The sequence below is a fragment of the Galeopterus variegatus genome, unplaced genomic scaffold, assembly GCF_000696425.1.
Source record: "Galeopterus variegatus unplaced genomic scaffold, G_variegatus-3.0.2 Scaffold1392, whole genome shotgun sequence".
In the NCBI taxonomy this organism is placed as follows: domain Eukaryota; kingdom Metazoa; phylum Chordata; class Mammalia; order Dermoptera; family Cynocephalidae; genus Galeopterus; species Galeopterus variegatus.
Genome location: NW_007727503.1, coordinates 40,898 through 50,769, shown reverse-complemented (window position 1 = coordinate 50,769; position 9,872 = coordinate 40,898). Strand labels below are relative to the sequence as shown.

Genomic DNA, 9,872 nt, shown 5'->3' with positions numbered 1-9,872 from the left:
CTGGAGATATGAGGCAGCTTGTTGGATTCAGAAATCTGCAAGTCAGGCTGGAGCATACGTGGGCTGTAGGAAGGAGGGAAGCTGGAAGAATTTCCCACGCAGGCTGTGGATTTGGGGTTTTCTAATACTACATGTAAACTGCTTAGCGAGGGTCAGGCACATATGGTAAGGGCTCAGTAAATGGTAGCTATTACTTTATATTGAAGACATGGGGAAGTTTTAAGCAGAGGAATTATATGCTCAGATTTGTGTTTAAAAAGATGATTTTGGCAACAGTGTGAAGTACTTGGAAATGGGGTGGGCTGAGCTTGGTTGTTCGAAGGCTGTTGCATAATCTCAGGGTGAAGAGTCTTCACTGTAGTCCCCTCTCCACTGTCTCCTGTGAGTATCTCATCTTACCATGTAATGTTCCTCAGGACAGAACTTTTACCTCCCACATGTTGCCCTGTAGACAAACACAGCAGAATCATAATAAGTACGTATTGAATCAAGTACGTCTTTCTGAGCTAGGATATAACTCCTATCTGCTTTAGAGTATTTTTTCTTTTTTCTGACCATTTTAAACTATTGTGTGTCTTTATCAACAAGCAAAATTCTTAGGTGCTCTTTATTAGTAACCTTGAGTTTGGCTCTGTACTTGAAGCATAGTTATTTGACTGTACAAAGTGAGGGCCAGGTTTTTAGAGTTTTTTCTTATTTAATAGTTTAAAATATATAATTTATTTTCGAAAAGGATTACTTATGAGCCCAGTGTGATAAATTTCTAAGTTCTGCCACAAAATTAATTGCATCTACTGTAGGTAGAACCAACAGTTAATTAATGAAAGATTGCCACACTTTCTGCTGCATTTATAGTTTCTTAAGTTTGATTACTTTTTACTTTCTTTTTCAACATAGTGATGCCTTTTTATTTACATTATTAAATATTACAGCATTTTGTGTCCTTTTTTGTTAGGTTGGAAAAGCACCAAAGGATAGGTTATGCCGAAGAGTAAGTGACTCTACCTTAACTAGAATTTTCGCTGTGTGTATTGCAAAGCCATTCTCATCCTACGCTGTATGTAGTACCTTATTAACAGTAGCGGTGAACTTTGCCTTTATCATTTTGATGACTATCAGGAAATAAAAATGGAAAGAAAATACTCTATTAAGGAAACTGGTTATGAACTACGGCCAATTTTAATTTACCTTTCCAGACTGTCTGATAGCATGTTTAAACTAAGTTTTCATAAAATGTGCTAAACTTTGGACTGTGGACAGGAGAATAACATGCTACTATTGATGCATGTTTTTCTCTACTTCAGATTAGAAATTTATAGTACAGTAGTCTCCCCTTACATGTGGTTTTGCTTTCCATGGTTTCAGTTACCTGCGCTCAACTGCAGTCTGAAAATATTATAGTATTTTGAGAGATAGATCACATTCACATAACTTCTATTACAGTAAATTGTTATAATTATTCTATTTTATTATTAGTTATTGTTAATCTCTTACTATGCCTGATTTTTAAATTAAACTTTATCATAGATATGTATGCACGGGAAGAAAACAGTATGTGTAAGGTTCGGGGCTATCCATGGTTTCAGGCATCCCCTGGGGGTCTTGGAATGTATTCCTTGAAGATAAGAGGAGACTGCTGTAGAAACATCCAACATCAGTTGAAGCATATTCTATCTATATGTAAGAGCTGCTGTGCACATATGACATTCATCTTAAATAATTTTCCAATCTATGGATAATGGGCTTTTATTTGAGGCCAGTGACTAATAGTGGTAGCTTTTGCTCAGAACTTTGAAATGTCTTATTACAAATATCTTAAATGTTGGGACATATGAATCTGTCTGTTATAAGCCCTCAGTCCTCCAGAATCACCACTGTTGAAGAATTCTGATGTGTTCTTGATAGTGGTGTGACTAGAGTCATATATGTTCGTGTACATGCATACACACACATATACTCTGTGTTATTTACTTTGGGGATGTGAGGAATTTATTGGTTTTTGGTCTAAAAAAGATTGTGCATAAATGCAATGGCCCCTTAGGCACTTTAAGGGAGTCAGCAGGAACCATCTTTGCCCACAGCATGAATCTGGTATTTAGTTCTCCAGCTTGGGGATTCTAGTTCTATTCAGACGGTTCAGTTTAGTCCCTAAAAGATGTTCCGAAACCACACCAGCTGTTTTCTTAGAGCTTTTCTGGTTGGACTCACGGGTAACCTCCCTTGTACCATGATTAACTGGCTATGAGGTGCCTTAGCAGGCTGGACAATGTGCATGGGAGCGCGGCCATCTATAGGAACCGATGAGAATGGCTTTGCAATACACATAGAATTCTATGGGGTTTTTTGTTTGGGGAGGGGGGTTTGCGGTTGGCTAGTACGGGGATCCAGACCCTTGATCTTGGTGTTATAACACCATGCTGTAACCAACTGAGCTAACTGACCAGCTAAGAACACTAATTTTTAAAAGTTGATAGTAGTACCACTTTTTTAAAGCCTGATTTTAAAATTGGTTGACTCTGAAGAATCTAAAGGAAGGAGTGTAATTGTGCTGATGCCTTTCCTTGACTTTCAAATTCTTGCTTGTCTATTCAGTGTAAAAAGTCAGTTGAATAGGTGTGTTGTGTTCTGTTATTTTTGCTTTTCTAATAATGACTAGCAGTTTTGCTGCAGGGAATAATTATGTTCCTTTTTAAAAATAGGATGTAGGGATGAGCGACACAGCAATGACGTCTTTCCTTGGCTGCTGTTTGGATCTTCTTCAGACTTTAATGGAGGTAAAAGAGGTGTCTTTTCATTCTGAACTGCTCTTAAAATATCAAGTAGTCTGAAAATTGTTGGACTTAAGAAAGGACTGTTGTAATGAGATTCTTTTTCATTTATTCATTTGTAAATTTTGACTTAAGCCTAAAAAATAGTGATGTTTTCTTATTAAATTCTTATTAGAATTAGACCTTGTGTTTTTTTATTACAATTTGGGGTGGTGGTGCACGATATGGGTTTGCATTCTGCTGCTAATAAACTCAGGAGGATATTTATAAGCTGTTGTTTCTCCAATTCCAAATACAGTCCTCCCTTCTCAAAACCCTTAGGCAGATGTTAACAGGGATGAAATGCAGGCACCTGTCCTGGATACTGAGGATGCCTGGCTTTCTGTGGAAGGACCGATCTCAATAGTGGAGCTAGCCCTTGAACAGAAGCACATCCACTACCCACTGGTGGAACACCATTCCCTCCTGTGCTCTGTCCTGTACGCGGTCATGAGGTTTTCTCTCAAGATTGTGAAGCCACTTTCACTTTTTGATAGTAAGGTAAGACCCTCAGGAGATTTCAGAGCTATTTTGGAGCTGTGGGTGTACAATCACATGGATTTTCTTACTTAATAGAAGTTGTTTATATTTTTATGACTTGTATGGGAAATAATTCATTGTGGGGTTGCAGCTGCCTTATTCTGCACCTGATTGCGTTCTTCTGATTTACCTTACATGTTGGTTTCCCTTGAAGTGCTCTCAGCTGTTTGCCCTTCTCATTCTCCATATTCCTCCTGGACAGGCTCATTCTCTCCCTCTTGCATACCTCTAGGCCTGACCAGTCTCCGGACTTTGAGGCATATATTTCTGTTAAACATCTCTCTTTGAATGCCCTGTGAGACTTCAAACACCTCGTATCGAAAATATATCTGCAAACCCTCACCCCATTCTGCTCCTGACCTAGATTAGCTGTTCCTCCTAAATTCCCTGGCTTGGTTAGTTGATTGGTTATGTTGTCATTTGTGCACTGGTGTCAACTAGAATCCTTGAAGTTATCTGGCTCAACTCCCTGTTTCAAGCCATTTACTTTGCTGTAAATTCATTCTTGTACAATCTTCTGTAGAATGTATCTGTCTGTTCCTCTCCATCACTACACCCCTAGTCCAGGCCTCCTCCTCTCTCCCTTGGCTACGACGACAGCCTCTTCTAATCGCCTTGCCCCCAGCTTCTCTCTCTCCAATCCCATGCTGCCACAGCTGTCTTCCCAAAACTGAGGTCTAATCATACTAGTTCCATGCCTAAGAGTTTTTGGCTCCCCTGCAGGATCAAATTCAAACTTGTTAGTAGAACATGTTGAAGACTTTCCCAATTTGACTGCTGTAGATAGTAAAGCCGTTGTCTTCCCCACATAGGTGCCAAATGAGAGACAGACATAGGATTCAGACTATTGGAGATAAAAACGTCAACTTTTGCTACTTAGCTTTTTGCTGATAGAAGCTAGGTTGGAGAACGCAGCTTAGGCTTACATGAGAGACTTGTACATTCCAGGAAAGGCCCAGCTGGACCCCTAGGTACATGGCCCCGTAGGAACAGAGATGGCGTTCTCCCTGTGGGAAGACTGCCTCCGCAAAGATGGAGGCCGAGGGACTGTTGAGAATGCTCATCTCCTTCTCCTAACCTCACCAGTCCATCCTGGGGAGGAGTGATATGAGGTGGCGCAGCAGACCTGGAATGTCATTCTCATGGAACCCCTGGCATACGGCCAGAGCCAGGAGGAAGGAGGCGTCCCTGGCCGCCACTTACCTCTCCTGCCTCATCAGCTGTTCTTCTCCTGCACCTGTGCTGCTGCCACTGTCAGCTACACTCACTCCTCAAGAGATCATGTGTTTTTATCAACACTTCTTTTTTTGGGGTGTTTGGTTTTCACAGGCAACTATTTTGTACAGCCAGTTCCTGTTTGTTTTTCATGTTATTCCTTAAGTGTCATCTTCTGTTCAAAGTCTTTGTGTTCCCTGAACTTGGCACCTCTTTACTATGTTCCCATGTCTGTGTACCATGCCTGGCACATAATAGGAGCTCATTAAATGTCTGATGCATTTATAATTAAAAAGATGTTAAAGAAAAGTTACATGGCAGCAGTATGCAGAAAAGACTGGAGGAAATAGTGAAGAGAGTTTGGGAAACCACTGAGAGTCAGGAGTTGGTGAAGATGTGGACTTGGGGGGAAGGTCATAAAAATCATGAAGGGATTTGGAGGAATCAGTAACCTAATGACACCTACTGGGTATAGGGCTGCAGAAGATGGAAGGAGTTACAATTCAGTCCAATTTCAAGCTTGGGGAACTGGGCTGTCATTTACAAGTAAGCCCATTTAGAACATTTTTGGACATGTTGAGTTTGAAGATATTATAAGCAGAAATTTCCTTTCAAGGAACTTCTGCACTCCTGTTTTCTGATATTCTGTATTGACTCTTCAGACATGCATCTATTCTCTTAAACAAGGTGTTTTTAAACAATTCAACAAGTGTTTTTAAAAGGACTCAGAGTACACACTGTGGGTTAGTTATCTATTACTTTGTGACAAATTATCCCAAAACTTAGTGGTTGAAAACAACAAACATTATCTCACAGTGTTTGTGGTTCAGGTATCTGGGTTCCCCTTATGTAGGTGCCTCTGGCTTAAAGTCTCTCCAGAGACTGTAATTGGGGTGTTGGCCCAGGCTGTGGTCTCCTCTGAAGGCTCAGCTGGTCTCATCTAGAGGCTTAGTGAGGAGAGGGTGATTCACTTCCAAGCATGGTTGTTGGCAAGATTCAGTCCTCTGCAACATGTGCCTCTCCACAGGGCACTCGCAGCCTGGCAGCTGGGCTTCCTTCAGAACAGGTGAGGATGACTGTGAGCACCCAAGGCAAAAGCAGTCTTTTGGAGCCTAATCTTGGAATTTCTGTGCTACCACCACTACCGCATTCTGTTTGCAAGCAGCAAGTCACCAGCCCATGTGGATTCAAGGGGAGGAGGTCATACAAGGCATGAATATCAGGAGGGGATCACTGGGGACTGAAAGCCTGCCTGCCACATACTAGATAATTGAGATAAAAATTAATAAAATTCTAAAACCTTATTTTTAGAGAGAAAATAAAAATTAGCTGTGAGTTATTCCTGGTTAAATGACTTTAGTCTTTTTCATCTTTCCCTTTGTTCACCCATAATAATCCACACTCATCAGTTTTCTTGATCTCTTTCTTTTTAGGGAAAAAATGCATTTTTCAAAGACCTAACTTCAATTCAGTTATTACCTAGTGGGGAAATGGATCCAAATTTTATTTCTGTACGACAACAGGTAAATTGCAGTTACTAGATTTTTTTGTTTCTTGGAAAACAGTAAAGCAAAAATCTCGCTGGCCTTTAAAAAGATGATCACTTTCAAAGTATTCTTGAGAGCTGGTATGTTTTCCTTTTTTCATAGTGACTCACTATAATTGACAGAAAAACCAACAATTACTTTTAAGTATTTTTTAATGAAACACACTAACAAGACATTGCTGTATCTCTTTTTCCATTTCCAAGTTCTTATTGAAAGTTGTTAGTGCAGCTGTCCAGGCCCAGCATTCAGGTGCAAAGGACAAAGATTCCTCAGAAGAAGCAATGACCACTCCTTTTGGGAAAGACCAAGATTGGCCAGTTCTAGCCGTGGATTTAGCCCATCACCTTCAAGTTAGTGAAGATGTTGTTAGAAGGCATTATGTGGGGGAACTCTATAACCATGGAGTTGACCACTTAGGAGAAGAGGTAATTATGACCCTATGAATGTTAATTGGGCTCAAGTTATAAAATAGTTGGAGTAAAGAATCAGTAAAATCTCCATTAAAGCTTTTTGCTCTTCCTTTTGTTAGAACTTCTAGGCACAAAAGTAGAATATTAAAATATAACTGTTATCAAATAAATTCCTATAGTGTGCCAGGCCTGTTCTGTACAGAGGGGTATAGCAGTAAACAAAACAGACAAGATGTCTTCCTCATGGAATTGATAATCTACTGGTAGGAGAAGAGCATGCTAAATTTTGTACTAAGTGATATGCACTGTGAAGAAAATAAACAGGATCGTATGAATAAACAGGAGCTACTAAATAGAGTGGTCAGAGAAGATAACATTTGAACTGAGTCCCCCAAAATAAGAAGGCACTCAGAAAACTGGAGGAACAGTGTTCAAGACAGAAATAAAAAGTATAGAGGAACTGAGGTGGGGACCAGCTTGGCTAGGGAAAGGACCAGAAAGGCCACTGTGGCTGACCATAGTAAGCAAGGGATAAAGTATTATGAGATGAGGTGGGGAGAGTCAGGGGCCAGATCATAGGAAGCCTCAGAGCCCATGGTTATTTTAAGTGCATTCAGAAGCCAGTTGAGGATTTTAAGCAGTCATGATATAATCTAATCTAATTCCCTTCATTTGCCAAAAGTTTGAAGACAACACATTGTGTAATCATACTGAATTTTGATATATTAGGTGAAAGAAAAAAGATTAGCTAATAAGCAGAAATTAGGATTTAAATGCCAAGTTTGGTTTGGATTTTGTACAAATACATGGCAGTATACAGCTTGAAAATGAACTGGAATGTCTTCACTGGCAACCCCTTTCTACAGAATAAATAAATCTGTGACTGTATTATTTTTCCATGTTCATATCCCCAGGCCATTCTACAGGTTCATGACAAAGAGGTCCTTGCCTCTCAGCTGCTGGTGTTGACAGGACAAAGGCTGGCTCATGCACTGCTCCACACCCAGACAAAAGAAGGCATGGAGCTGCTTGCCAGACTCCCCCCCACGCTCTGTACTTGGCTGAAAGCAATGGTAAATAGAGCAGCATGAGATCAGGCAGGTCACTGGGTGTTTTCTTTTTTTTTCTGACCGGTAAGGGGATTGCAACCCTTGGCACGGTGTCATCCGCACCACGCTCAGCCAGTGAGCGCACCGGCCATCCCTATATAGGATACAAAACCGTGACCAGCGCCACACTCTCCCTAGTGAATCACGGGGCCAGCCCCACTGGGTGTTTTCTTAAATGCATATTTAATAATAGTTGTGAAGAAAATTTAAATAAGTGTAATTCACTTAGTTCCAAAGAAAAGCATTTTTACTGGGAAATAGCTATTGTGATAACTCCTAAATCAGTAATAATTATTGCTTAATTGTGTATAGCTAATGGGTTATATTTGTGTCTTATTTGCAGGACCCCCAGGATCTTCAAAACACTGAAGTGCCAATTGCAACAACAACTAAACTAGTAAATAAAGTAATTGAGCTTTTACCAGAAAAACACGGGCAGTACAGTCTAGCCTTACACCTCATTGAAGCTGTGGAAGCCATCTCTCTTCCTTCTTCCTGACACTTATCTACTGAACATAGTCTGAAATTGTGTGACCTAGTGCATGGCTATTTTACATAGTGAGATCTGGAATTTTATGGAGGGAGTATGTTTTTTTTTTCTTTTGTAAAATGAAGATATATATTACTTTTAAAAAGTGCTGTCCTGGCTAAATTCCACTCCCCACTCCTTTGGTTAATACTGAAGATAAAATATAAACAAATATCTATTGTACTATAATTACAAATACAGATGTTTTACTGTTTATTTCTAACTCAAACACTTAAGTAGCATTATTGTTAAACTTTACTATTTAAAATTGGTTATAATTTACAGACTGTGTTATTATGAGATTCTATATTTCTTATCTAAAATGTTATTGCTGTAATTAAATTTAAATGTGTTCATGTACAGTCCCCATCAGTAAGGTTAGAGAAACATCCCACTCCCTTTAATAAATGTTAAGAAAATGCTTTTGTTACACGTGCTTCATCCCCTTCTGGGCTGCCACCTGGGGGTTCTGGAGGCTGATAGGTTCCTTGTCCAGAGGCTCTGCTGTTGCCGTCAGAGGAGGATGACCTTGCTTGAGGAGGAAGAATGGGTTCGAGGTCATCATATTCATCAGAAGGGACACTAAATAGATCCCGTAACCTGTTCTTGCCAAAACTGAGCATCTGAGATGCAAACAACACAGCAAAATTCATTATAATGTAAGTTTTGTTTTTTTGCCACTTTGCAAAGTTGTATCCACATCAGGTAACTGTAAAAATATATTATCTTGTAAAACTTATGTAAAAAAAAAAAAAAAAAAAAAGTAAAGATACTAAAAATTTTAAGTCCAACTTTATTTTTCCTACAAGTGTTTAGAAATGTGTTTTTCTGGGATTTGGTAGTTATTTGTCCTTGGGAACAGTACAGAAAAAAATGCTTAGTGATATTACAGCTTTAGCAAACCTACCTCACAGCTGGGTCGAGAGGATAAAATACAATTAATTTTGTACTCTACAGTACCTAGAGTAGTCGTCCAAGTCCTAAATAAGTATTTATTGATTAAAGCCAAACTAACCAAAACTCTGTAAAAAGTGCTTTGAGCTCTACAAGTACCACGTATTTATTATGGTATCACTTTGGAATGCAGCCACACAGTGCAATTATTGATTATCTGTCATGGATCACAATTGTCACTCATAGTAACTCACTGTGATACAGAAGTTTTTTTCTTCCCTTTCTTTTAAGAAGTCAACTCTGGCAATTACACAGTTAAGGAGTATGTCCTTAGGGAGATAAAGAAAAAAATGTCTGATATTTGAGCTAAAAGATAACATCCAAATAAGAACTTAACTGGCTAAAACACAACTACTATTTAAGTAACTTGTCAAATTTAAAATCTTGAGAGATAAATTTTTAAGATGTCTTGATTATTTGGGGTGGGGACCTGTGAGTCTGATTGAGGCACATGTTTTGTAGGGTAGCAGCACTGGAAAGGGCCTTAAGCTAGTCCAACTTCCTAGCCTCCGCTCGGATCTCCACTACCCCAGCCAGACACATTGTAGAATCCTTGTAAACATATGTAGCTTTATATAGTCACTTATATGAGTTCTGAAAGATTAGTTCTTCCTGTGATTTTTCTGAATACTCTGAAAATAGTATGAATTTAGGAGGCTGGTCAAAGAAACTGGGAATTATAGGTATTATTAAAGGTTAAATCCTCGATTCCATTATCACTTTTTGGGGGGAGGGGGAGAATTTATTAAGCATTTGAGATA

General features: G+C 39.3%; 1 protein-coding gene across 1 annotated transcript in view; it reads left to right on the top strand.

The window, feature by feature from the left end:
* The window catches only part of LOC103593692 (rab3 GTPase-activating protein non-catalytic subunit-like), a 54,412-nt gene extending 45,520 nt beyond the window's left edge, over window positions 1-8,892 (top strand). The window contains exons 2-8 of the mRNA XM_008576723.1: window positions 956-991; window positions 2,700-2,774; window positions 3,090-3,308; window positions 5,996-6,085; window positions 6,313-6,534; window positions 7,434-7,592; window positions 7,972-8,892. Of these exons, the coding sequence (XP_008574945.1) occupies window positions 956-991; window positions 2,700-2,774; window positions 3,090-3,308; window positions 5,996-6,085; window positions 6,313-6,534; window positions 7,434-7,592; window positions 7,972-8,127 (957 nt within the window). The 3' untranslated portion in view covers window positions 8,128-8,892. The remainder of the gene's footprint in view (window positions 1-955; window positions 992-2,699; window positions 2,775-3,089; window positions 3,309-5,995; window positions 6,086-6,312; window positions 6,535-7,433; window positions 7,593-7,971) is intronic.
* The last annotated feature ends 980 nt before the right edge of the window (window positions 8,893-9,872 follow it).